The sequence below is a fragment of the Chaetodon auriga genome, chromosome 3 (genome assembly GCF_051107435.1).
Source record: "Chaetodon auriga isolate fChaAug3 chromosome 3, fChaAug3.hap1, whole genome shotgun sequence".
Lineage (NCBI taxonomy): Eukaryota > Metazoa > Chordata > Actinopteri > Chaetodontiformes > Chaetodontidae > Chaetodon > Chaetodon auriga.
In genome coordinates, this window is record NC_135076.1 from 27329080 (window position 1) to 27356730 (window position 27651).

Here is a 27651-nt window from a genome sequence, read left to right on the forward strand (position 1 = left end):
GGCTTTTTTTGGGGGGGAGTTTTTCTCCTGAATTGAGGGTCTAGGGGTCAAATGTGTTGTGTGCTGCACAGACTGTAAAGCCCCTCGAGGCAATTCTGTGATTTTCAGCTACATAAATAAAAGTGATGAAATTAATAGTGCCACAATGACACTGGCAGCTCCAAATGTGTGAGACTGAGCGATGGCTGCTGCCATTTCTCTGTTGGTAAGCAGAAGCTAAGATGTCTCAGGGAATCGGTGTTGGCTAACTTGTGGTTTGTACACAATTCCAACATGTTGTCGAATCCATCCGGACACGCTCAACATAGTAGCATTGGTCTGACTGTCTAAAGGCACAGACAAACACTGCATGCTCGGCTAGATTAATGGAGAACCGTTTATTGTAGAGTTCAGTGACACATTGGAACACCACCATCCTGACATTTAACCTCGATTTCAACCACACCTCAGGACAAAAGGAAAAAATCTTTCAGTGACAGAAGTATTTGGTACAGCAGGTAGATTACTGACATTTCACCGTTACGTTACGTGCAGGCCACCTTCACAGTGGTCACCTCAACATTTAGTTTACATCCATCACAGCCACAGGGGATGACTGCGTTTGTCTAACCAGCTCAGTGAGACCACAACGAATCTGTACGTCCACAACCTCGAACATGGGATGGAAAACACAGACGGTCACTGCTGAAAGCCTCCTGAAACGACTAGAAGATGCCTTCCTTTTACTTATATTGCTGGCGTGACAAAAACCCAGAGCGCTCATTAATAAAGGGCAATACCCTGCACAGAAGAAGTCGTATGTACAGTGTGAAACTGTGTTGACGTTTTGTTAAAATCACTCTTATGACAGAAAAATTACTCTTTGTCCAATTAAAGACCACACTTTGAGCTCGAGGCTCAAACGAAAACAGCATACTGGAAATGACACGTGTAAAATACAACTTCTGCTATGTAATAAATGAACTTGTCACGATTATGAACTAATTCAAAAGCTTGAATCACTAAAACACTATTAAAATAAGTCACTAATAATATGTTTATTAGGCTGACATTTAGCAGCACCTTTCAACGGTAGTATTAAAGTACCAAGTGTACTGTATTATAACACCTTAATGTATTCGCAGGGATGTCACGCAGGTACATCTGACTTCAGTGCAGCCTTAAAGTCACAGTTACCTGCCGTACCATGCATAGTGCACAGGGTCAACGCCTGGTGTCTCATCATAAAAACATCATTAGGGCACTGTGACGTGGTGATTCCTCCGTTACTATAAATGCATCAAGTCTACCTACTCTAATGTGAATCATTTTAGTGTGATTTTAGGTGACAAGTGAATATTTTTGCCGTTATTTAACTACCCAACTAATTAGACGACAGGTTTGTAATTTTATTTCCGGCGTGAGTGCAGCGAGTGGCCCCTTCTTTTGATGTGACTCAACGTCTATTTGCAATTTAACAGGCAGATACTGAGAACTGGATTCGGAAAAGCTTCAATTTTGATATAACTGCTGAAAAATGAACAATCCATGAAGTCCTTTATAAGAATATATAAAATCATATATTAAATTTGGTTAATCTTTCCCTCATCTATTCATGTGATATGCAAAGAACTGGTCATATCAATTCTATGTTATTATTGAAGTGAGATGCTCAAATATCCAATGTGAAAAACATTATTTCCTGTTATGAATCATTGTAAAGGTACTATGAAGAGAAATATGAGTTCATTAAAAAGTTCCTTTTATGTGCTGAGTTGCTCACTAGAGAAGGGAGATATGACTGAAATCATCCAAATACACAAATTAATGAGGAAACCTGTTAGCCTACTAGCTAGCTAATACATGTGGGTGAAGAAAACACTTAAAGGAGCAGTTAGAGATTTGGGGAAACATGCTTGTTTGCTGTTCAGCTCAGGGTCGAGCACTGATACCAGCTTCATCTTTGTGCATCCTGTTCAGAAACAGGCCGTGGACATGCTTCGCCTTGCTTAGCATTGGGGCAGGAAGCGACGGGAAACAGCCTCTAACAAGCCCAAAGATGTCTTATTTATCCAAGTTCTACTGTTTATGAACGCGCCATAAAACAGAAATACAAAAACTAGACCCTGTTTTTAGGCGTACTTTTTAACTTGCTAGCCATGGCTAGGCTAACCATTTCCAAGTACTGTGCTCGGCTCGCATGACCACACACCCATTTTTACGTCTGTACAATATGCAGATGACAATATCAGTCTGTCTGGGTAACATGGCAAAAAAGCATATTTCCCCAAATCCTTTAAGAATGGAAAACACAGGAGTCTGTTCACTGGGATGTCAGACAGTTATTCTGAATGGCTTGAAACTCGACGTGAAAAGCCATGAGCACAGTTTGAGCCACTGCAGCTTCACTTCCTGGAGTCACTGAGGCACTACTTCCTTCAAAGAGGCCAGGGCTGAATGGATGCGGACATGAAGCCTGTTCTCAAAGTCGTAGCCTGTGAAGTCCTCCTGAAGCATTTCAGATAGACAGATAGATTAGAATAACACATTTCTAACATTATTATTCTAATTCAAAGGATTGCTATCCAAATATTTTACCTTAGCTTGAAGTAGCAATGATCTCCCCTTTCCCACTGTCTGGATTTCAATAGAAAAGGGTTACAAGTGAGTCTGCGATCACATCAGCACAACCAAAATAAAAATGGGAATGAATAAAAATCTGAGCGCATCGTGCAGAGCAGACCTCTGGTTTTGCGAGGAGTATACATCCGAGCTCGTAGACGGCGTACGGCTGAACATACGAGTTGATCTGTCGTCCGTATTCGTCTCTGGCTGCCAGCTGGAAGGCCTGGAGGCAAAGATAAAATGGACATGAGAGCAAGGTGGGGAACATTGAAAGAGTAGAGTAACAGAAAGTGCTCAGGGGTAAACTTATACCTGAATAGCATCTCTGATATTTCCATGACATTTATGAACGGCACCGAGCAGAAGGTGTTTGAGGCCTCTGCACGAAGCTTCATCTAAACTCTGTAACACTGAACAAACAGAGAGGAAAAATCACACAGTGAGGTGAAACTCTTAGAAATCCAGCCTACTTGGTCGTGTTGGCTCGGGTCCTGAAGGTCACACTCACCCTGATTCATTATCTGCAGTTTAGATGAGGAGCAGTTTTGAAGCGCTTTCCACAGATACAGCACTTCAATTACACCCAGGATGCATAGCTCTCTGCTGGGGGAGGTCTTTCTCAATCTCTCCGCCTGCAGACAGAGGAGGGAAACTTTCGTGACACACTTTCCAAAGAGAGACTTACAAAAGGGCCAGACCTGCAGCGAAACCCACCCTTTTGACAGCAAACTGCTCTATCTGATTGTTTTTCCTCTTGAACAGCTTCTGCACATCTTTGAAAACTCCACTTGCTCCATCCAGGTCACCTGAAGCTCCCTGACACACTGCAAAAAGACCAAAAACACAACATGGAACACGGCGTGGACACATCCCAGCAGCGTGAGCGTATGTTAGCGTGCGACGGGCTTACCTCCGGTCAGGTAGGCATAGTAACACTGCGACCAACGCGACTCGTTCTTCAGCCTTTCAAACGACCTGAACGCATCTTCAAAATTCATCTCGATCATACTACACCAACCTGACACGAAGACAAGCAGAGAGAACAACATGAACCCTCCCCTGTGCTGCACGCCGAGCGTCAGTATGTCGCAACCAACCTGATGAGTTCACACGTACCAATCTCATAGAGACACACATGCTGGATCTCTCTTTGGTCTGATGCAAGCTCTAATGCATCATGGAAACAGGCCAAAGCACTGTTGATATGGCACTGGGGACAGAGAGAGCACACACCAACAGGTTTGTATGTTAGACACACACTACATGCATGTGTTGAGTGAGAGAGTTAGAAAAGTCGAGGGTGGATCAGACGTTGGTGAGTGGATGAACAGTCTGACATGCGTATTAATTACATGTGCTTGAACAGAGCAGAGAACCGATATCTTTATCCAGATAAACCATCGACAGCTTCAACGGACTCGTTAAAGTTCAGCTTATCGGTCACCAAACCTGAGCCTGCTGTACGTACCTCTAGCCTCTGGACGCGGCCCTTAAAGAACATGAAGAGGGACGAGTTGGGGTAAACCACCGACTTCCTCTGCAGAATAGCTTTGGCCTCCAGCAGCCCCTCGTGGGTGTCGGAGCCATCCAGAGCGAAGAACGGCAGCACTACTGTGTGGTACCACAAGAGGGCCAACCTGAGCAACGAGGGGAGATTCAGCTCAGTCTGACCGCCTCAAAGTGAACCTCAAGCTCAATATACTAATAATGTCAGTATGGATTATTCTGTCAGCTACTGCTTTCAAGGTAAACAGCTGATCTGGCTGAGTAAACAAAACTTTTGACGGCAGGTTAAAGGTCACACGTTAACATGTGAACCAACATCTTCACAAGCTAGTCTCTAACTGTGTCTGTCAGCTGCAGGCCTTGAAACCAAAACAGTGAGCTGAGCCGCGCTAAAACGTAGAGTTGAAGCGAAAGCAGAGGATGATTGGAATTTATCACTACGAGCGACACCTTGAACATCACTCGTAGTCATTGGACTGATGGCTGGCCAATCACAGTAGGGGGGCACGAGGAGCTCTGTGGGAAATGCTAAAACCTGAGCCCACTCACGTAGCTAGCGGCGCCTTCATGTCCTTGCTTTCACTCGCGTACATCAGGGAGGACAGGCCCTGGAGACGGTCCCCAGGAAAACCCAGCAGGTTGATGATCTTGAGCAGGTGCGGCGGTACCATGGAGATGCACAGGTGGAAGAGGCCGTAGCCGAAGCTGACGGAGCCCTTGAGGCGGTCCAGGGCCTCGGCCGTCACGCCGTTTTCCACTGGCGCGTTGTGGTTGGCGTTGTCCGTTGAGAGGGACTCCTGGTGGACGGAGGACCTCCGCTGACAGGCGTCCTGCAGCTGGCTGATGTCACTGTGGCACTTATTGTACATTTTCCACGCCTTACGAAGGATCCAGCCTCCCTTGATGTAAGCTGTCAGTGGAGGAAACAAGACGCTTTTGAGGTTTTACATCGAGATGCTCAAGTGGAAGATTGATTCAGTTAATCTTTAACATTTATCGAGCTGCTTCTAAATAAAGTCTGATCATCTGCACTGCGCTGCACACTTGACTTAAAACATTCACAATAATGTGTTCATACACCGTCTGTGGCGTGAGTCATACAGACACACACCACCACGATGACATAACGCCTCATATACTGGTGGCCATGACGTCCTACTCTCTGGCTTGTGGGTGAGATTTGATCACCTGAAAGTTCCTGCTTGACGAAGGAGAGCACGGCGAGGTACACCTGACAGTCAGCGACAATGATCTGTCTCTGTAGGCGGTCCACGACCACAACGCCCGACCTCTGGGAGTCCATCTGCAACACAGACACACACGCTCAGTAATCAGTATATACACACACACACACACACACACACACGGAATCGTTCCCCAGAGGCTGGCAGCCAAAGTAACAAGGAGCTTCCTGAATGACCCCGAGCTGCTCGACAGCCCCCGCGCTCCTCACTCACTTTGCTGATTACATTTCACAGAAGTACTAATTGAATCTGTGTGTGGGCTTAGCATGATCTCACTGCCGCCTGCATCATCAGGCCTGATGTATGCAGCCTGTTCTGGCTACTGGGACAAGTCAGCAACCATGAGAAGGAGGTGAAACATCTATGCACAAATCTTCTGTGTAAACTGGCTTTATCACTCTGTGACAGCAGCTCTGTTATCAGAGTGTAGTCTGTAGGTGTTTTATTGCCTTGTAACAGCCCATGTAATACACTTTTTGAAATTCTACTCACACTTTTTTTGATCTTGTTTCGGATTGTCTCGATGACTCCGGCGCTGTCGCTCTCGCACAGCTTCTCCGTGGTCCTCAGGTCGTCGCAGGCCGTCTGCATCTTCTCCTCCTCAAATGTCATCATGGCATTCTGCAACGCAATGCAGCAAAACCGCGCGGTTCAGCAGCGGTGACGCGTTGCTTTATTATTCTAGTATTAAAATGTCTTGTTTTACAGATCAGATCTGTGCTTGACCTGGCTCAGAAACAGGAACATCTTGTAATTAGAGGGAAGGAGTGTTATGTAATAGTCTTAAAAGGACAAAGGGCTCTTTCTGCATAACAATGAATGGGGGAACACGGTGACATCTGTGCAGCTGTGTGTTCAGTGCTGAAAAGATCAGAACATCTTCGCTCTGGTGTTGCTGAAACCTCCTAAAACAAAACACTTAGTGATATCTGAGTGACGTTTAGAGCTTCATGGTTTCACATTTTGATGTGAAACCATTTTGAGGCATTGCTGTGCATGTACAACTGCCCAACATGACGGTCAGATGTCGCCACCCCCCACCGCCCTCAGGGCCATTTTGTATCTTGGTTCAGAGGATGACATCATCTCTGGCTTCATGGTGTGTGACCTTCGTCATGAGGGGCAGCAACAGAGTGTGCATGTGTGTGTGTGTGTGTGTGTGTGTGTGTGTGTGGGTGTGTGTGTGTGTGTGTGACCACCGTGCTGTGAAAAATCTCCCACTCCCATCAGCGATGGCCACCGCGTTACAGTAATGTGCTTCTCTGCAAGAGCAGCGCTGTGCTTGAGAGGCAGATGCATCCATTATGTTAATGGACGGAAAATCGAGGGAGACGGTGCCGGTGGTGACAATGATGCAAACAATTGCACAGATTGGGTGATTCCGCGGTTTTGCTGTGTCCTAGCACAGGCTGATTCTTCTTCTGGCATTTTATTTGATCACTTTATCACCAGCTGAGAGGAAACTCACCAGGAAACTGACGAAACTGGCCCCAAAGCTCATCAGTGGGCTCTGGGTCCTGCAGAGAGAAAACAGAAGCAAACTAAGTTGAACATTTTCTTGGGTCTCAAAACAACAACAAAATCTCAGTCACTGTCCTCCCACAGCTGGCACGGCTCTGTCTCTGTCTCTCAGGAAGCCAAAGAGAATGAATCATTTGCATTACTGAAAGGAGCCGTGCATGCAGATTTTCCAGCAGAGCGTGCCCAGGAGCAGCCACAGTCCCCATGTTCAGGGGTCTCACCACTGTCTGCCTGTTGGACGAGGGGTGTCCACCTCCAAACATCTGCTATCAGAGACAAATCTGATGTGCAGGGAAACAATGACGTGAACGTGCAGTGAATATAATCCACATTCTGAATATAAACACTGGGTGGACGGATGTTCATACTGCTCCAGCTTGTCTCCATGTCCCCTCACTGCTAGAGACATTAGATCAGAGGTGGTCTACAGTGCGTCTGGTAAAACAGGTGAGACAGACACCTGAGAAACAGGAAACATGGATCCAAAGCAGCACTTGATTTAAATTCTGCTGATCTATCTGAGGAGCAATGCTTTCACTGTTTGTATAATTGCAGTACAAGCTGTACTCAGTGCTCTGAAGGCACTTTGATGTTTTCTCCATTTGTTTTCTCCACATTTTTCTCGGATCATTTCTGCTCTTGCTGATATTTCAGGCATCAACACGCTGTGATCAATCATGAAATCATTACCTGTATCTCCTGAAGAGCTCGTCGCTCTCCTTGAATCCGTTGTTGAGCAGCATGTTAATACCTTGCAGGGCCATCTCAGCATCATCTATGTGCTCTGCCTTCTCCTCTACCTGCTGCTGCTGCTGGGACTGCTCGGGACCCGCCATTGTTTATACCACAGCTCAGCGGCTGCTGGATCGGACCAGTGCGATGGAGAACAAAACACGAAGCTGCTTCTGCTCTGAAACAAACCCGCATTGGTTTATTTCCACTGATGGAGGAGACGAATTTAAACAGAGACGCGCCTCTGGTCGGCTAAAAGAAGAAGAAGAAGAAGAAGAAGCGGTGCAGCTTCCGCAGGCTCCAGACGTCTGTGCACCTCAGGGATAGGCCACTGATGCCCAGACGGGATCAATCACACATCATTGTACTTGCAGACAGTAGACGTCTATACGCGCACTCATAAGTCGTTATTTGTCCCTAAATCATCCATACGTTAGTTTCTCCCTCTGCAGCTCCCTCCCGTGCAGCAGCATCCGATGCATTACATAACGAGCATCCAGGCTGCTGTGCCGCTCTGCCAGTCCCACGTAACGCACTCGTCAAACGGCCTGGCGTCATAACGCACAGCGCACCGCCGGGAGGATGGAGGGACGAGGCCCGCTGAGGCGAAGCTGCATCCCGTCAGCCTCCATCCCTCACACTCCCTCCGCATCCGCAGGCTCAAAAAACCCAGCCCTCTCCTCCACCCGTCAGCCAATAGGCGCGCAGAGGGAGCAGCCTGCAGCCACACGGATGACAGGCAGGTGAGGAGAAGCGAGACGGAGCCGCGGCTGCGCTTCATTTCATTATTCTTAAAAGGGTTATTCTCATCGTTCATCCGCCTGCGGGCGTGCATGACAGAGCTGTGGAGTTATCTGAGGTTGCTGAATGCAGAGGAGTCTGACTTAACGGCTTCATATTTGAGAATAACAAACGCAAGTGTATCTAGAAAAATAATGAATCTTAACATGTTAGTTCTGCTCTTTGTGACGTTGATCCTGTATGTTTTTAAGCTCATACAAATGTCCAAGCTGGTAGAGATAACATGCTAACATGCAAGCTGAGGGTCAGCGTTTCCCACACTCATCACCCTGTCCTCACCACACTTACACATTTCCACAGTCTCCATATTTGCTCATATGTGATTAAATCTTATATGCATGTAATTAACGTCCCTCATGTGAATTATCGCCTGGATCTTTTACACAGGTTGGATCTGAAACCCAGCATGTCACACAGAGGAGAAAAGTCAACAAATGGTTATCCTTTGGACTGTTGAGCAGGGGGTGGTGCCTCAGCACTAGGCCACTGCCAAAGCTTGTATCTGAGTGTGGGAGCAGAGTTGGTCTGCTGTACTCATTAACACTCAATAAAGACAGACATGGAGCTTGGATCAACGGTCAGTGCGGTGAGGAGTAACAGGGTGCTGGTTGGTGACGAAGTCCGCCCTGCTGTCATCGTAATAAAGGATGGGAAAATCCATCAAATACTCTCAGATGGGGCTTTTTCTGGGGATGCTGCCTGTGAGGTAAGCTATTTGTGCACGTCAGATGCATTGGTCTAACCCTCCTAACCATCTTTTTGCACTTAAACAATGGTGATATCCAGCATGTAACCCCACTGTGGTGACAGGTGTTGGACGTGGGTGACAGTGTGGTGATGCCAGGCATCGTGGATTGCCATGTGCATGTGAACGAACCAGGCCGCACCTCCTGGGAGGGTTTCTGGACTGCCACCAGGGCCGCTGCTGCCGGAGGGGTGACCACGATTGTGGACATGCCGCTGTAAGTTGAAGACTTCACCTTCTCAGAATCAATAAATACCGGTGTCGCTGGTGGAAGGTCGAGGCTGCAGAGTAAACAGATTGTGAAATAACAGGTTTTAAGGCAAACATTCAGTTGTTAGGTCTGGTAATACAAGTATCTCACACTGTGGATCTGACGTTTGGCTTTTGTGCAAGAAAAGAGGAAAAAGCAAACATCTGGAATTCATTGATGTGATAACCTCATGTTTAGGTCATCTTTATGTTGCTCTAACAGTACATGACAGTGGTTTCATTCTTTTATTTTAGTGAAAACTGTCTGTGGATTATTTCACGTGTAACTGCAGATTCAGTCAAGTTTTACTTTTAAAGTTGCCCAGATGAGCAAAAAGTACTGTGACCATACAGGTGAAAGTGTGTCATACTTGCATTAAGTTTACTTTTATAACAAGTCTTTCTCAGGCTTCATAAAACTTGAAACCTGGAACAACAATATTTTTGATGATTTCAGCCCGTGACGTAGTTACATTGGGTGTAAGATCATCTTAACCGCTGGATATTTTAACAAACAGGCCGAGGACAGAAACGGTTTGGAGAGATTTGATTTTAAGCTGCCATCAGTGATTTTTGTTTGTTTCTTTTTAAAAAACAGAAATAGCATCCCTCCCACGACCACCCTTGCTAATTTCCACGAGAAGCTGCGGGAGGCGACGGGGAAGTGTTTCGTGGACACGGCCTTCTGGGGAGGCGTGATCCCTGGCAATCAGGTGCAGTGGAACGGCTTGGACTAAATGAACACATTCTCAGCCAGACTGTGCCGAATTCTGAAAGTTCAAGGCAAACACAAACAACGGATGTGTCCTTCTAGCTGGAACTTCAGCCCATGATCCAGGCTGGAGTGGCTGGCTTCAAGTGTTTCCTCATCCACAGCGGGGTGGACGAGTTCCCCCATGTGACTGACTGTGATCTCCACGCAGCCATGAAGCAGCTGCAGGGCACAGGAAGTGTCCTGCTGGTGAGTCACCGACCGCAGAGCGTCCATAGCATTTGATTATTAAATGTGCATCTATAAATACCGTCTGCTGTGTCTGCTGTAGTTTCACGCAGAGACGGATGTTCAGCAGGCAACAGAGGAGAATGGAGGTAAGAATCATCTAAAGAACAATAACACAAAATCAAATGTGATATTTTGACCCAATACCAGTATTTTCATGATATTTTGAGACTTTGAAATATGCTGAAACAACAAAGTTTGTATTGGAAAATGGCTGCCCACACCCTTTCGGTGTAGACCCTGGTCTGTACTCCACCTTCCTGCAGTCCAGGCCAGATGTCATGGAGATAGAGGCGATTCGCACCGTCACAGAGCTCTGCCTCGAGTTCAAGTAAGAGCATCATGACACATAACAATGACGTCATAGTGATGAACCTGGATGGATTCGCTTGTGTTTGTCGCGCTGATGCTGCAGTCAGTTGACTCTCTGCTTCAGGGTGCGCTGCCATATTGTTCACTTGTCCTCTGCAAAGCCACTGAAGCTGATCCAGGAAGCACGACAGGCCGGAGCCCCCTTGACCGTGGAGACCACCCACCATTACCTCAGCCTGTGTGCAGAGGACATACCTGCAGGGGCCACACAATTCAAGTGCTGCCCCCCCATCAGAGGATCTATTAACAAGGTAATCAGAGCTTCGTGCACCGCAGAACAATCACCTCACTCGCTTTATTATTCTTTGATTGCGAGAGGATGATTGAGTTCGTCCCCACAGGAGCAGTTATGGTCGGCGCTGAAGGCCGGACAGATTGACATGGTGGTGTCTGATCATTCGCCCTGCACCCCTGATCTGAAGAAACTGGACAGTGGAGACTTCATGCAGGCTTGGGGAGGAATTTCTTCTCTACAGTTTGGTAACTGCAGACTACTGACACGATCAAGTGGTCACGACTGCTGAAACTCAGTGCAGCATAACATTACACTGTTATATTCCAATGATTTGGGACTGTAAAGATCATCAGAATCAAAATACTTCAATACAATAGAAATAGGCAATAAGAAATGTCTTAGATTCAGTTATGACAGGAGCAAAGTCTGTTTACGACCAGTTTAATTCATGAACAACCACTTTCAGGCCTGCAAATGCTAAGCAGAGTGTAAACTGTAATTCTTTTACTGTCAGTGAGTGTTTACATGTTAGCTCACCCCTGAGAGTATAAGTATGTATGAGACATTATCATTCTGTGTCCCAAAATCGGGTCAAAGGTCATTGTCTGGTCATTGCTCTGAGTTAATTCGCTGAATGATTCATTTTTCTGGGGGTGATTTGAGGCACATCAGAGAATTAATGACGTCAGGTGACATTTACATATTCCACCGCTGACTGCAGAGGTCCCTGTGTGTGAATTTATATTTAATATCTGAATGTCGGGCTTTTGGCTGTGAGTCGGAAAATGCACCAGCGTCACTGTAAAATTTCCACGGCTGTCATAGACATGCCAGTTTTCACATAATTCAGTGTCTGTGGAGCAGCTCCAGGATCAGTGTCGACATGACAAATCCTCTCTGCCGCTCGGCTGAAGGAGACGCTGGTTAAAATTCACAACTTAAACCCGGCCTGCGCAACATTACAGGGTATTTATAAGCACATTTTCTTTTAGGGGGGATTAGTCTTCCCTTCTTCCAGCTGACAGTCGCTCACACTGGGCAAAGTTCACCGGGAGGTAAACAGGAGCTGAGTGCCAGTTTAGAGGACAGAACAATCATTTACTGTTCAGACGCTCGGAGGCAGAGCGGTCAAAGTCTGAGCAGGAAGACTGACGCTGACCCACAATGTCCGCCTCCCAGAATCTGCACACAATCAGACAGACCTCCTGAACGCGGGAGGGGATAAATGTCCTACAGGCCTGTTCATCCCTCCGCCCTGTTCTTCACCCTGTGCAGGTTTGCCTCTGTTCTGGACTTCAGCCAGTCAGAGAGGCTTTCAGCTGCCCGACGTGGTGACGCTCCTCAGCCGGAGAACAGCCCAGCTGTGCCGTCTCGATGACCGGAAGGGCAGCCTCGCCCCCGGCTATGATGCTGACTTGGTCATATGGGACCCAGAGAGGGAGTTTGAAGTACGTATGAGGGATCCATTACATTGAAGCTCTGTCAGTGAAGCTCTGAGCACACCCTTCACTGTAGCCTTTAACTAGCGATGACGTCCTGAGAGAGGCCTGAAACTTTGGCATTTTTCCTCAAACTTATGCACTGCTGCGCTTCTTTTAAATTGGTGTATTTTACTTGATGTTAAGCATTAAAAAAATTTATTTATTGTACTATTATTATTGTTCCCTGGGCTTTATTTTCCATCTGATGTTATGCCTTCTCTTTATTCTAGTGGGTTTCATTCTCCACCATTCATTTTCTATCCCTAATTTATGTTCATTGCTTTACAAATAAAGTTTAATATTATTAAACACCCTTAATCTGCTTGCGTATGTCGGGCTTTTTGGACAAAGAAAAGCTACAAACTGACACAATATAAATCTTAATTGTGTTTTCTGTCATCATCACAGATAAAAGAAACAAGCATACATCATAAGAACAAGGTAAAGCACATCTCATGTGTGACTGGTGTGATGTAGGGACATTTGTCTATGCCTGAGCTTATCGTGTGTGTGTGTGTGTGTGTGTGTGTGTGTGTGTGTGTGTGTGTGTGTGTTCACAGCTCACTCCATACCTCGGCATCACACTGAAAGGTGCGGTGTGTGCCACCGTCGTCAGGGGCCGGCTGGTGTACAGAGACGGCTCCTTCTGGCCTGAGCCGCTGGGGAAGCATCTGCTCGTCCCTCAGAGGACAAATCAAGCCCAGCTGTGACACAACAACAACAACAACAACAACAACAACAACAACAACAACAAGCTGGAGTAAACCTCAGCGTGTCTGAGTTACTGCGCTGTTCTAATGCACCATGCTGTTCTTCATCTCTCTCACACTGCTTTCATTACGTTTTATTACCTTGTTGCTTTAACACATTTTTATATCCTGATGATACTGTCAAAATTTGATTTAAGGGCCAAAAGAGTCAATAAAAACCTGTCAAAAAACATTCAGAGACTGAAAGTATAAGTGCCCTCTTTTTCGGGCTTTTGAGACGAGGTTCACACACTTAAATGCATCAAAATCAAAATAATGGTTCCACTTTTTGATGATCTGTAAGTCGGAACATTTCAGGGTTTTGTCGAGCCATTTCGTGGAGAACTGACATCCTTGAATCATCACAGTGTGGAAAATACAAAGACAATAGGCTCATTTTCCAAATCACACAGCCCACACAGTCTTTGTTCTGAAAATGTTTGCATCTGCAAACCCAGAGGCAGAAAGTGAAGTCCACATCTGTTGAGATGTAATTCAGGGCCATACTTTGTTTTACAGGCACATGATGTGTCTCTAATCTTGCTTTTGGTTGATGTTTTCAAGCCATCTTCACCAGACTTTTCCAGAGATTGTTCAAGTTTAAATACACTGTCCAAATACTTTAAGTGAAACCTTTGAATCTTACAAACTTTAACTGGTCAGAAGCTGTAATTAACTAACTTAAAATGAAGAGCATTTACACGTGTTAGCAGAGGAAAACAGGTGAGACATGTCATCCTGGTTATTAGGGCACATAGAGCCTTCTGTAGCAGTGTGATAGTTCAGCCTGATGCTCTGGGGAGACTTTAGTCAATGATTAACATCTGAGGACACGTTCGGTGACTAACCTATCTTTGAAAATGGGAAGCTGCCTGCTCGCTGCACAGAAAGCAACAAGTGTTGACAGAAGACGAGCGAGATAAAAGCAGGAAATGTTGTGACAGACTGCTGACCTGAAGGCCTCACTGGTCAGACAGGGGGGTGGGCTCAGCGGAGGCTTTACTTCACCCTCTCCCTCGGATTTTTGCGGTTTTACTGCGCTCGTCACGCTGCTGGGAACATGTCGTCCGTCTCTGTGCCGCCACCAAAATGCCTGCAGAAACCGCTGGCGGTTCCACATCGTCACATGTTTGGACCGGGACCTTCCAACGTTCCTCCACGAATCCTGGAGGCGGGGGCCAAGCCTGTCATTGGACACATGCATCCAGAGATATTTGAGGTAACTCAGAGGGTTTAACACACGTGAAGCAGCCTGTGAACAAACAGAGGCAAACCCCAAACAGTGTAAAGTCATGTAGTCACTTTATGAAGGTTTTCAAACTCCTTTCTGATCAGAAGGCAATTAGATCAATTTTATATTCCATCCCACATCCTGAGTTCAGTAAAGCAAAGCAGTTATTAGAAATGACCAGTGCTGGAATGCAGCTAAGTACATGTACTCATGTCCCGTACTTTGACTTAATCTGACTGTCTCATTGGAAAATATTGTACTTTTTACACCACTAAATTAGTCTGACAGCTGGTTAATGTGTATGATTCTGATTTTTAATAGAAAACATAGCAGCAACAAATGTTGACATGTTGATTATTTTTGATAGATTAAGTGACCTAATAGGATATAAAGCAGTTACCTCCATGAAGCTGCCACATAAAAATGCTGCTCACATGTGAATGCATCAGTGATAATAACCAAGTACTATAGTATATATATGATAATGTAGCACTCTGAAAGGGCTGATTCTGCATAAGGAATGTTATTCTGCTGCACAGTACTTCTGTTTTTGTACTTAAGTACACTTTGAATGCAGGATTTCTACTTTCTCTTGCTGTTTTTTCTCAAGTAAATGATCCAAGTACATCTTCCACAAGTGGAAACTGGTGAACTGCAGCCAAGCCACGTCCTTTTCAATGTGTCAGATGACTGTATTGCTGCATTTCTGAGGACTAATTTCAGTGTTAAATCATCGTAGTGAGGACAGTCCAGCATTATGAGGACATTTTGGCTTGTCTGCACTGATTCAACAGAGGGTTTGAAGGTTAAAGACTTGGTTTTCAGGTTGAGGTTAGAATGCGGTCCAGCTTAGGGGCAAGTTAATGCACTGTATCAGTGAGGATTGATTAGTGAAAAATGTCCATTACAATTTTAAAAAAGTTCAGGTTGACATGTTTAAAAGTCTAATTTTGACCAAGAAACATTCAAAAACAAAAAGCTATTCTGTTTAATATCAGAGAAGACTGAGAAAACCACAGAAAGTCATGTTTGAGAAGCTGTAAATCGGACAATTGTTGACATTTTTACTTTCCAATAACTCAGTTATCAGAAATGTTGTCAGTGGACTAATCTGATTCCTGCTGATTGGACAGTTTTAAAGGGTTGCAGCTCACCTCTGGTTGCACCGGTCGCAGTCACTCATTGATGACAACATTTCAGTAAATTAGAGAAAACATATTTCTGTTTCATCTCCCTTTTCACCAACATTTGATCATTTTATGTCACAGATAATGAGTGACATCAAAAGTGGAATCCAGTACATGTTCCAGACTCAGAACAGCATGACCTTAGCTGTGAGCGGCACCGGCCACACCGCCATGGAGTGCGCCATCTTCAACACGGTGGAGGCGGGTGACAGCGTGCTGAGCGCCGTCAACGGCATATGGGGAGAGCGAGCAGCAGAAATGGCTGAGCGGGTTGGTAAGTGCGGTGGTATTCTGGATTTTTCTGTCAACAAATCGTATAAAAAGACCAAAACCAACAACACATCCTCTCAATACCGTCTGAATTCCCTGTCTGTGGGTGTCAACCCCAAGCCCACCGGCTCCTACTGAATATGCACATCTTTAAAACCAGACTTCAAGGAATATCAATAATAAATCTCCTGAAACAGCTGGAGTTTTTAGCAAATATCATATATCAAGAGTATCACCAGTTTCATCCTTTAAAAATCAGTTTTAATTGATTTAATAGAAAATATTCTGATGCGATTCAACCATAAAATACATCATGTGTCAATCCAACAGGTGCCAGAGTAAACACCATTGTGGCGCCCCCTGGTGGCTTCTTCACTAATGCAGAAATTGAGACGGTATGGTTGTCTCTGCAGTGTTCAGGTCATTCAAATTAATTCTGTCAGTCATTTTCTGTGTGATCATACTGATTTCTCTTCACAGGCCTTATCCAGATACAGACCGGCGGTCTTCTTCCTCGCACACGGAGAATCTTCTACAGGAGTCCTGCATCCTTTAGACGGCATCGGACAGCTGTGCCATAAGTAAGACGCAGCGTTCGCTCCTCTGTCATCATCACACCTGTAACAGGAACAAGGGAAGTCAATGTACATGTCATGATTTGTGCTTCCAGGTACGGCTGCTTGTTTCTTGTTGACTCTGTGGCGTCAATGGGAGGTGCCCCTCTCTACATGGACCAGCAAGGTTTAGTATTAAATCAGATGTTTCCAGTCCATGAAACCATCTACCCTGTTCTGATGGGACCAAATACAGATTTCTGTGGCTGTGTGTGTTTGCAGGGATAGACATCCTGTACACAGGCTCCCAAAAGGTTTTGAATGCTCCTCCGGGCACAGCACCCATCTCCTTCAGCGAGAGAGCATGGTGAGAGATGAATGTACAAGCGATGGTTTAGGATGTATGAACACGTGTTCTGAAGGTTGAATTTGTCCACAGCCAGAAAATATTCAACCGGAGGACAAAGCCTGTGTCATTCTTCTTGGATTTGAGTTGGCTTGCAAACTACTGGGGATGTGATGACAAGCCGGCGAGAGTGTGAGACATCTTTCTGCCCTGCAGACAGGAACTGATCACATTTCAAAGTGCCGTCTCATTTTTAGCCATATCTGCACAGTTTCTGAACACTGCCTCTCCGTTTCCTGTCTATAGATATCACCACACAGGTCCGGTCACTGCTTTCTACTCTCTGAGGGAGAGTCTGGCTGTCCTTGTTGAAGAGGTGGGACATGGGATGAAATATTTCTACAGCTGAAATGATTCTGTTCAGATAGCTGCAGAGTTTTACAGTGATGGTCTGTCAGCTAAACAACTATGAAACAGATTGCCGTTGAATTTGGCTCAGACTTTCATTGTCCCCAGAGGATGAATCCTGCTGACTTTGGTGATCCTCTGACTTCAAAATTTCAGTTTATGATGTTTGAGCAAATGCTGCAAAACTAATGTCATTCCCATCAGTCTCAGCTTTGTGTTTAGTGCTAATAAGTAAAAGCTAGCATTCAAACATGCTAAACTAAGATGGTGGACCTGGTAAACATTACATCTGTTAAGCATCAGCATGTTAGCATTGTCATCATGAGCATGTTAGCATTTAGCCCAAGCATAGCATAGCTGTAGCAGTCTGTTACATGAATAAACTCAGATAAGTACCTTGAAAATTCTAATGTTTTACATATATTATTATATAATGCTTGGATGTCTGTTTTTGTGCCTTGTTTCTGTCATTCTCAGGGTCTGGAGAATTCATGGGACAGACATGAAAAAGTGGCAGAGTATTTCCACACTGGCCTCGAGAACATGGGTCTCAAACTCTTTGTCAAAGAAAAAGTGAGTTTTAACACAATCATGTATTGTTTTTATAATAAGCTGCAGTGGAAGTGGCTGCTTTAACGAGAAAAACATCATAATAACATAAAATGATAAAAGGGGGAAATGTGCCAGTTCTGACTTCAGTGGTTGTTACAGAAAGCAAGACTGCCCACAGTGACCACCATTGTTGCTCCTCATGGGTATGACTGGAAGGAGATCACAACTTACATCATGAAAACACATAATTTAGAGATTTCCGGAGGGCTTGGACCATCAGTTGGTCTGGTAAGACATCACGTGTTCAGTTCGTTACTGCTTATTTATGCCCACCAAGAAGCTGCTGAAGTCCTGTTGCAGCCTCACTCCCAGATGTTCTTGGTCTTTTCAGGTGCTGCGTGTGGGATTGATGGGATGTAACAGCAGCAAGGCCAGTGTTGACATGGTGTTGGCAGCACTGAAAGACGCTCTGAAACACTGCCATAAAAGCAAAGTGTGACATGTCTGATGCTGTGAAGATAATCCTGAATCAATGCAACTGTCAAAGAAGAGACTGCGTGGAATAAATAAAGCATTATTCTCAGAAATTCTCTTGTGCTGCTCAATCACTACTTGAATGGGAAGAATGGGGTTGTCAGAAAAAATACAACAAAGCTGAACTTTATACAATTCTCCAGGAGGGATTAATAAGACATGTCTTTCTTTTTCTTCTTAACTGTATTTTTATCTAAGTGGATTTTCTCATGATGGACGCCTTACTTCATCCTTACTTCAAACATGTTCCTGTTTTCTGTCCATACATGAAACCAAGTGGATTTCTTTCACTATACTAATTATAGTATTAACTTTCAACACCTTATCATTAAATTACAGGAAAAAAATGCTGTTTGTCTCATTCAACAACTGCACATCCCCACAAGTCTGTGCCTTTTTAGATATGTGGGGGTTTTTTGCATTTATCACATCAAACAGTGTAAATATACAACATATAAAAACATTTAAATAACACTATTACATATATTTTAACTAATTCTATTTGTTTTTATAATGTCAGAGACTTACATTATGTTTCTGGAGCTGCAGCATGCAGAGGCCCGTCTGTCATCCATGGTTCTTTTCGTCCAATAAAGTTGTTAAAAAAAAAAAAAACCGGAAATGCGTCGTAGCACTTCCGTGTTGACAAGTCGCTTCAGTAAAAGGCGGGTAAAAGTTGAAGAGGATCCAGCCGCTGTGTTTGAGGTTTAGCTCCGGGCAGAAGTTCGTGTTGTCGGCTCCAGCACAGCGCTGACAAACCTTCGGCGGTGATGGCGGGTAAAAGAGGAGCGCTCATCGTGCTGGAGGGAGTCGACAAGGCCGGAAAAACGACGCAGTGCAAGAGGCTGCTCCAGGCGCTGCAGCAGAGCGGCCGGCCGGCGGAGATGATGAGGTTTCCCGGTGAGCCGTGTTAGCGTCTGTCGCTTTAACGTTAGCATCACCGTGATATGGGTGCTGCTTTCAGTTGCAGCTGTGTAGTTTGAGGATAACTTTTCACTGCTGTGTGCTAAAGTGAGCCGCGCTGTGGTCTCTTGGGGCAGACAGGAGCACGACAATCGGACAGCTGATCAGCGCTTACCTGGAGAAGAAGAGTGATCTGGAGGACCACACGGTGCACCTGCTGTTCTCTGCTAACCGCTGGGAAATGGTGTAAGACTCTTACGTGACTGCTGACAATCACTGCACTGCTTCGTTCAAGTACCAGCGAAACAATGTTTAAAAAAAATACGGATTTCAGAGCTTTCCATCCAGCGTTAGTCACGTTGAGTGAAAGCAGTGTTCCTTGACCTTTTCCACGGCAGACATTTTGACACGTCAGAGGAGAAAAAGCTCAGGTGAATGTCATAACATTAATGAAGGCTTAGCTCAGGCCCTGGAAACCTACCTGTACCTCAAAATGTCAGCTGTGAAAAGTCTCTCCAGAATGGAACAAGTCTCGTCACGAAGAGGGACACGTTCAGCTGAAGGCCTTTTAAAGGGTCGCGTTGAGAAGTTACATTTGAAGTCACGTGTCTCCTCTTTAGAAGAAAGAGTCCCAATTATAACTGACAGTGACGTTTCTGGTTTTTCTTCAGTAACAGAAGTTTAGTTTCATCTGGTCGTTTCTGTGCATAAAAACTGTTTGCAGGTCAACGTCTGATCATCACTGACCTAACGCTGCAGTCAGGTGTCACTGAATCTATTCTTCTGTTATTAGCCTTGATACATCTCTCCTGTGTACTGAATAGCCTGATTTCTCCTGTGCAGCATAATAAAATCTCTCTGACCGCAGGCCCTTAATGAAGAAGAAGCTGGAGCAGGGCACCACCCTGGTGGTGGATCGCTACGCCTTCTCTGGAGTTGCTTTCACCAGTGCCAAGCCAGTGAGTCTTCTCAGCCTTTCAGCCTCTGCATCCATCAGACTGTATTGTTAGTGTGTGTGTGTGTTGCATGAATTTGATGTATTCATGTTCAGGGTTTCTGTCTGGACTGGTGCAAGAAACCTGACGTGGGACTGCCAAAGCCGGACCTGGTGATGTTTCTGCAGCTCAGTCCGTCTGAAGCTGCTCTCAGGGGTCAGTTTGGAGAGGAGAGATATGAGACCAGTGTTTTCCAAAGAGCGGTTCAGCAGAAGTTTGAGGATCTGATGAAGGATCCTTCAGTCCCCTGGCAGGTATGAGGCAGGTCTGGATTGAAGATCTATTCTCAGGTGTCTGTTAAATCTAGCACAGGAAACAGCTGGTGATCTGCTCTGTTCTAGGTTATTGATGCTTCCCGGAGCATTGACGACGTGCACGAAGACATCACAACGCGCAGCCTCAACACCATCAACGCCGCTCAGAACCTCCCGTTAGGAGAGCTGTGGAAGTGAACCTGAACCGGTCTGAGTGAAACTGTTTTGACACAAAGATCTCGTGTGTTTTGTAAAAACTGAACGACTGACCTGCACGTCACACTTGGCTTCAGCCACCTCTTCACTTGCCAGCGTTTGTCTGCATACAGAAGGCTGAGATTCTGACCTAATCCTGTCTTGGAATTGAGTAGAACCATCGTCCATCAGATTCTGACTTTATTTTGAGATTTTTTAATCCTCTTACATGGTCTTTTTTTTTTTTTTTTCCACCTGTCTATATATTGTGTTGATTAAATAAATAATCTTCAAATGAACTAGTGTATATGTTTTAGACTTGGCAAGGATACTTTGCATGAACAATTAATACAACTTGCTTGCAGATTTGACTTAATTTGGTTTCATTACAGGCTGTTACAGACTTCAGTTATTAGTGACAAACTGCGTAAGCCATGGGCATCATGAACCGTCGTGTTCCTATACAACATAAAACTGTTATGGCAATTTTACTTATGGAGTCAGGGAAAGGCACCATATCACTTCAGAATAAACATTTAAAGTGTTAAGACTCAATGGAAACACGTATGTGAAAATGTGCATACTGAATTTATCCTGAGCTCCTGCTACGGCTTCCACCAGGCAGTCTCAATGTTGGATACAGAGAGCATTCAGTGGCTGTTGAGAAGAACGCTGTGACGCACACTGACTATACCGTTGGAGCTGGACTGGCTCAAGAGGTCTCCAGTTAATGTTCATCCCCTCAGGCTTCCTTCCCTTCTGAATCAGAGAAGAGACAAAGAATCTCTCGCCGTCTGTCGAGAACAGTAAATCATTGTCCGTATGTTCCTCACAGGGAAAGGATCTCGAACTCTTCGTCTTCTGAATCAAAGAACCGCTCCAACCTGTCCGAGTCCGAGAAATCTGTGAAGTGAGTGTCAACACGGAGAAGCACAATAAAAACATTAAAATTCATTTTCACTAGCTGCATTTATGGAATATCTTCAGCAAAAAAACAAGCAGTTCATTCACCAGGAGTGAGGTTCAGGGCGTCCACGCTGACCATGTGAGACGGCTGACTGTCCACCAGCTCAAACATGGGCAGACCCCCTCTGTTGCAGGACAGCTGAAAAAAAAGGATCATCATGTACAGATTCCTCAAACAGTAAAACGGTGCTTTATGTGACCGGAGCAGCGGACGAGCAGCGTTCACGGCGGCTTACCCTTCTGATGCGCATACACCAGTCGTCAAACTCGTCCTCTGTTCTGCAGAAGAAGCCCTGGCAGAAACCAGAAAGCAGTCAGCTGTGGAACATCTGAGCTGCTGTAAACTCACGTGAAAATGGCCTTCAGTTTGAGACACAACAGCTCTGCGCTACGAAACCCCGCCCCCGGCATTCCTACCGCTGCGATGGACGGGTCCAGCTCACAGATGTGCATGCGGCAGGGGGGGTGCTGACAGTGGTACGTCTCGTCGGGGACCTGGCCGTCTTCGAGCGGCTCCACTGCAGGCTGAGTGGTGTGTGGGTCTAAATAGATGAGCTCCTCTCCTGAACCAGACAAAAAGCATGTGTGGAATCAGGTCGTTCTCTTAGCGTGGGTAGAATAAATATGGCGAGCACGAGCGTGAGGTTCACAGCTGAGTGCTTATTTCTCAAACACAGAGACACACATACCGACATAACCAATGAAGTAATGGGCACTGTTGGGTTTTCCCCCAATAACACCCAGCGACTGAGGCAGCATGAAGCATTGCTGTGAAGAGAGACAAGAGGGTTTATCTCACCCCAGCTATCGCCGACTTCGCCACAGCGATCATTCAAATACCTGTTTTCAGACTTTTTAAAGGCTATTAGTGGAAATTTAGGTCCTTCAGGAATTTGCAGTGTGGGAAAATCTACCACAAGCACACCAGAAAGACAACCACAAAGTCTGAAAAAAATAAAAATAAATCAGGTAACCAGTGAAGTCAGTGTTTCTTTAGCCATTAGCAGGTGGCCATGATTCATACCAGGCCTACATCGGTAAATTCAGTTTTCCCCTTTCCACTTTCCAGTGACAACGCTCAGATATAGTGGCCGTTAAATCCCACACACACAATTAAAAACACTCTCACCTTGAGGGTTTCGATGTAGGCCTCATTTATATCACTCAGGCCCAGCCTGAGGGGGATGAGCAGGACCAGAGGCTTCCAGAGAGCCGTCTCCTCCTCGGCCAGGGCGCACGCCCCCTCCAGGCAGCCGTTGAGTTCACCCACTCCCTCCGGTTCAGCACAGGCTCCTGCCATGTCCAGCCAGGGCATACAGAGACGCTCTGCAGGGAAAGACACGACCTCAGAATTACCGAAAAATGATTCATCTATTCTGCAAAAAGAAGGAAAAACATGTCTGAGATTCAGTTTGTGCTCTGTGTTAAGAAAAACTGAAAGGTCATACAGTCGACTCAAGTTGGAAAAGGATCAAGAAGATCTGCTTTGGAGTAAAATACAGTCACTGACCACTCAGCGACTTTATGTAATTTAAGACAGCACTCCATCTAATGGAAGCTTTCCACATAAAGACGCTGATCTCTGCTTTGTATATTTGCACACAGAGAAGAGAAGCACTGCTGCTGAGTGAACCTGCTTTCTTTACTCACACTGACATCTGAATCGTTTTCCTGTAGTAATTTTAAGATTCAGGTGAAAAACTGCTTCTGTAGACACTCTCAGCCGCTCCGTGCTTTAACCAGGAGTGACACTTAAACTGCTGCTGCTAACGAACGATAACAGGAAGAAAACACTCAAACTCGAGAGCACTCACTGATCTCCTCGATGACCACGGTGTTGTCCATCGCCACGTGTACGACTAATCGGCTCCACGTATCGAACACGGCGAGCTTCCTGAAAGCAGGACAGCACATCGACACGGTCACTGTGTGTTTTACGTAAGTGGAACGACATTTCTTGAAATCGTGTTATGTCTTTTCTGTTCATTGTTGGACGGCGGGATGGATGAACACACGGTGACACTGAGAAAGAAAGGCATCATTGTATCGTGCTCGAGCGCAGGCATGCACTCACGAGCGTGACGCCATGCACATTCCTGCCACCACTTTCACACTATTATACTGACTGACTGCTGGTAATGCTAATGCGCTAATAAACTTAGCAATGTGCCCACAGAGGCACCGAAAAGAAAACTGCAAGCCAGTCAACACAGATGGAAATGTTGCATGGTTTGAAATATCCAAAAAGTCGCTTTGCAAATGTTTTGAGAGGAAGGAAACAGAGAAGATACACACAACGTGTTCAGGTGAGAAACACTGAGTGCAAATATATATTTATCTAGAAGGCAGCTCTGCCGGGCACCTTTAATCACTGGTTTGCTATATTCATCAGGTTTATATCCATGTAAGTCAAATATCTTTGGGTGCTTTCACTGAAAACGTCACCTTTGGCTCTTCAAACCTGCTGCAGGTGTTTTCAAACATTTTTTACAAAAAGAACTGATAATAAAAAACAGAATTTCTTCCAGCCTTAAAATCTAAAATTCTGGAAACCAGTGAAACTTGTAGCTTCTTCACAGGACTTACTTTAGAACCTGGGCAACTGTGTTTGGTCCATACCACTGGCCGATAGGCTTTCCCTCTCCAACTCCCATTTGGGCTGCAGCATTTAAGAAGGAAGAGAAACAATTTCTTAATTCTACTGAACTGTAAACAGACACAACCTCCACTTACACCGTGTCCATTGAAGATATTAAGCAACATCTTAAACTGAAAAAACTCAGGTTCAATTTACAAAGTTCCACTGAGAATTTCCATTAACTTCATTGATTACGTAGATGCTGTGCAGTAAATGTCCTCTTAAAGCTACAATAATTAGGTTAGAGCTAATGTTAGACGCCAATAATCACCAATAAACTGACGTAAGAAACAGCTGTGAAGGAAAGTCTTGTCAGGACTGTCTGAGCGAGTCCTTGATACAATTAGAAAGGTTTGACACTACTTACCAATTTGATGGATGGAATAATAGCTGTCTTTTTTGTCAATGAAGGCGTTGAGAATACTGATGTACTCCTCTCTTTGTTTCTGGCCTCTGGCCCATCTCCAGTCTGAGAACAAAAAGCCAGTTATCAGACTGTTTAAAACAGGCTCTGTCTGCTGCCACTGGAGAGGAGCTGTTAGTGCCACACGGTGAGAAAGTCCACATTCACGGAGGATTTATTCGTTCTGACTCTTTTAAAGCTGTCTTACCTCTGCCCAAATGTCTACACACCAAAGCCTCACCCAGGATCATCTGGCCGCACCGCAACATACATCCCCATCCTGTATCTGATGTCGGCCCTGTCCCGCCTGTAACACGTTCAAGAAGCACGCAGGAGATCTTAATTAGATGTGAAATCCCAGGTTGATCAAACCTCATCAAATGCAGCTCAGGGGCTCAGCTAAAACACTCATTTCTTCACTTACCAATTGGCGGGAAATTTTTTCTGTATGTGAACCACAGTCGTGATGTGACATCTGATAAAATCTCCTCTTTCTCTACACGAAGACCAGAAATAACTATGTTACAACACGCCCACAGAGAAAAGTGCATACTTGCTAATATGATTCTTTATCAACAGTTACTCGTTTCTCCGTCTCACATACACTTTATATAACTCAGTCCTACCTGTGAGTGCATTGTATTCTTTCCCTAAGATCCACACAGGATCTGAGGTCTCAGGAAAATCTTCAAACTCTCCAAAGCGAAGTGTGTCATATGTCAAGGTAGCTGAAAAAGACGACCAAAGTCAGCTGTATGTGGGAAATCACAGAGGAGAAATTAACTAACCACATCTTTCTAATAAAAGTCAGCGAGTAAAGATGGAGTCTCGTTTAGCTGATTGAGCCAGGCAGTCAGGTTGTTCCATATTTGCATCCATCTTTAAGAAGTATGGAGCACTTTAAATGTTTGTTAGTGTGGATGAAGCTGCGCCTCATGTTATATGCAACAGAAGAAGTGAAAGAGGAATCTCCCTGTGGGATAAGTCTCAAGTTTCAGGTTCCTGCCATGTGCATCTCATAGTGAAATGAGCACACTTCACAGACCAGCTGCATAAAGTTAGATCAAACTTTGACTGCATTTCAAGGGGAACTCCAGCAATTTAGTCTTGTACTTCCATAAAGTTGAGAGACTTTGGTCAGATCTGCTGCAGCAGTCCTACACTTCCCACAATGCAACTGGATAGTGTTACTTGTTGTTCCCTGACCCTTCCTGCCTGTTGTATACTGACATCTTTCAGACTTCAGAATGCCATTTTCTAATTCAGCCCTTGTGTTTTAAGTTTTAGGTCTTCAAACCCAGGCTGACATCACTATGACATCACTGGGGTCATTTTCTCAGAATACTTCAAAACAAACTTACTAAATCAAACACATATATCACACTTTTCAGTATGTGAAAAAAGCCTTTGTGCAATTAACTGTTAATAAATAAGCACGAAAATAAGTGGATGCCTTTCAGAAAGTGTGACGGTAGAAAGCAATCACAGTAATAGTCAGTATGTGCAGACTCTGGGCTGAAAGCCAGTTACGAAACTGGCCAAAACAGTGATGGAAACCGTTAAAGGGTACACTTCCTCGTAAGAGAGAGAAAAATCACAGTTTGGCCAATTGGTGCCAGGTATACACTGAAAAATGCCTTTTCGATTTAAGATTTCTGCGATTTGCGCAACACGTTATCTACATATCTGACAACAGAGGGGAAAAGTTAGCTAGCTCACTACCTGTCAGTTAGCTTGGACGCAGAAAGCTGTGATTTACCGGTTCATAGCTAAAGAATGATGGTGGGCTAACAGTTAACGTTAGATAATGTAAGAATAAGTCTGACATCTCTGAGTGCTACTGTTCAACTGCACGAGCACACCACATTATCTCTCTCATATAATAGCTGCTAACAGTAGCCTAAAACTGATGTGATGGTGACAGTGCATCGGCTGAGATGTTCATCTTGGGCGTAACGTACCGTTGGCATAAACAGTCAGCCCAAGGACAAAAGCCAAATTATTAAGAGTGAAATTTTACAGCGACTCATGACGTGAACACAGATGGCATCTGGACACCGTACAGGAAGTTATACGGCTGTGCAGCGAGCTGTCAAAGCGGGGAATCCACCACATTTAGCAATAACAGCAGGCTAACGTCAGTTAGCAGTTAGCTTTAGTCATCACTTTAGCGAGCTAACGTCACCGAGGCTACAAAGCAATATAGGTCTGTGTTGGACTGGCAGCTGGAGTTGGTAATCCTGTCAAGACAGAGCAGGAGATTTGTTACCGGGGATGAAATGGCGTTGCTGTGATTATTTTGTGGCTACACTAGCTTGTTATGGAAGAGAAAAACTGTTATTTTACTATAAAATCTCGTTTACCTGCATCCATCCCGACGGTCTTCACCCTATCTTGTTTGTTGTTCTCTGCGCTGACCCGCTGGACCAATGGGAAGAGAGTCCTGCTGTGGAATTCGGAGAGAGGCGGGATAGTTCTCACAACATCCAATAACGTCTGGGAGGGAGGGAGTTATTCTGTCCTCACCAATCAGTAGCGGCTGACGTATACGTCCCGTTGAAAACACTTTAGGGTGCGTTCACGTTACAGATTAAGGGACGTTGATATGAAGTATATATACACGTACTGTGTGTATTTGTATGTACATATACATACACATATATACGTGTGTGTATTTGTATGTATATCTGTATATATATTTGCATGTGTGTTTGTATATGTATATGTATGTATGTGTACATATACACGTATATATGTATATACGTGTATATATGTGTATATATATATATGTTTATATAAATATTTATGTATTTATTTATGTATGTACACACACACACACACACACACACAGAACATGAGATTTTTTTTCCCTCCAATTCAACAAATTCCTAGAGCTTTTAGATAGAATCTAATAAAAGAAATTAATAAAAATAAATAAATAAATAAATACAAATCAGAATTGGAGATCAAAGCTTG

At 44.7% G+C, this 27651-nt stretch overlaps 5 protein-coding genes across 9 annotated transcripts; 3 read left to right on the forward strand and 2 right to left on the reverse strand.

The window, feature by feature from the left end:
- Nucleotides 1–353: 353 nt before the first annotated feature.
- Nucleotides 354–7742, reverse strand: LOC143318382 (tetratricopeptide repeat protein 39C). 2 transcript variants are annotated; one of them, XR_013077002.1, is made up of 15 exons: nt 7566–7742; nt 6823–6871; nt 5847–5975; nt 5299–5413; nt 4660–5020; nt 4073–4241; nt 3721–3814; nt 3515–3622; nt 3319–3428; nt 3113–3236; nt 2917–3014; nt 2723–2827; nt 2578–2616; nt 2293–2487; nt 354–1894 (listed from the first exon to the last, which is right to left on the reverse strand). XR_013077002.1 is itself a non-coding variant. In XM_076726659.1 (14 exons), the coding sequence occupies exons 1-14, from the start codon at nt 7709–7711 to the stop codon at nt 2398–2400; spliced, it is 1737 nt and encodes a 578-aa protein (XP_076582774.1). In that variant the 5' UTR covers nt 7712–7742; the 3' UTR covers nt 354–2397. The 2 variants fall into 2 exon arrangements, 1 of the variants encoding a protein (XP_076582774.1); XM_076726659.1 differs by having other exon boundaries at nt 354–2487.
- A 433-nt stretch (nt 7743–8175) lies between these two features.
- Nucleotides 8176–13432, forward strand: LOC143318383 (allantoinase, mitochondrial). Of its 3 annotated transcripts, none has more exons than XM_076726661.1 (12): nt 8176–8350; nt 8796–9114; nt 9219–9370; nt 10001–10115; nt 10217–10363; nt 10446–10491; nt 10640–10733; nt 10839–11025; nt 11116–11254; nt 12285–12457; nt 12899–12931; nt 13051–13432. In XM_076726661.1, exons 2-12 carry the CDS (start codon nt 8968–8970, stop codon nt 13198–13200), a joined length of 1383 nt encoding a protein of 460 aa, XP_076582776.1. In that variant the 5' UTR covers nt 8176–8350; nt 8796–8967; the 3' UTR covers nt 13201–13432. The 3 variants fall into 3 exon arrangements, with proteins under 3 accessions (XP_076582776.1, XP_076582777.1, XP_076582778.1); XM_076726662.1 differs by lacking the exon at nt 8176–8350 and adding an exon at nt 8385–8406; XM_076726663.1 differs by lacking the exon at nt 8176–8350 and having other exon boundaries at nt 8695–9114; nt 10446–10463; nt 10600–10733.
- Nucleotides 13433–14299: 867 nt separating this feature from the next.
- agxta (alanine--glyoxylate and serine--pyruvate aminotransferase a) lies at nt 14300–18286 on the forward strand. The gene is made up of 11 exons (XM_076726664.1): nt 14300–14458; nt 15739–15931; nt 16258–16322; nt 16408–16508; nt 16598–16668; nt 16764–16848; nt 16921–17019; nt 17134–17203; nt 17713–17812; nt 17951–18075; nt 18179–18286. The coding sequence occupies exons 1-11, from the start codon at nt 14300–14302 to the stop codon at nt 18284–18286; spliced, it is 1176 nt and encodes a 391-aa protein (XP_076582779.1).
- Nucleotides 18287–18954: 668 nt separating this feature from the next.
- dtymk (deoxythymidylate kinase (thymidylate kinase)) lies at nt 18955–20965 on the forward strand. Its single transcript, XM_076726888.1, has 5 exons — nt 18955–19221; nt 19362–19470; nt 20093–20183; nt 20276–20473; nt 20561–20965. The coding sequence occupies exons 1-5, from the start codon at nt 19092–19094 to the stop codon at nt 20669–20671; spliced, it is 639 nt and encodes a 212-aa protein (XP_076583003.1). The 5' UTR covers nt 18955–19091; the 3' UTR covers nt 20672–20965.
- atg4b (autophagy related 4B, cysteine peptidase) lies at nt 20852–27106 on the reverse strand. Of its 2 annotated transcripts, none has more exons than XM_076726887.1 (13): nt 27039–27106; nt 25302–25403; nt 25100–25171; nt 24884–24982; nt 24640–24741; nt 24221–24293; nt 23449–23528; nt 22764–22960; nt 22324–22402; nt 22052–22197; nt 21871–21927; nt 21680–21773; nt 20852–21571 (listed from the first exon to the last, which is right to left on the reverse strand). In XM_076726887.1, the coding sequence occupies exons 1-13, from the start codon at nt 27046–27048 to the stop codon at nt 21498–21500; spliced, it is 1185 nt and encodes a 394-aa protein (XP_076583002.1). In that variant the 5' UTR covers nt 27049–27106; the 3' UTR covers nt 20852–21497. The 2 variants fall into 2 exon arrangements, with proteins under 2 accessions (XP_076583002.1, XP_076583001.1); XM_076726886.1 differs by having other exon boundaries at nt 21353–21586; nt 27039–27083.
- Nucleotides 27107–27651: the final 545 nt, after the last annotated feature.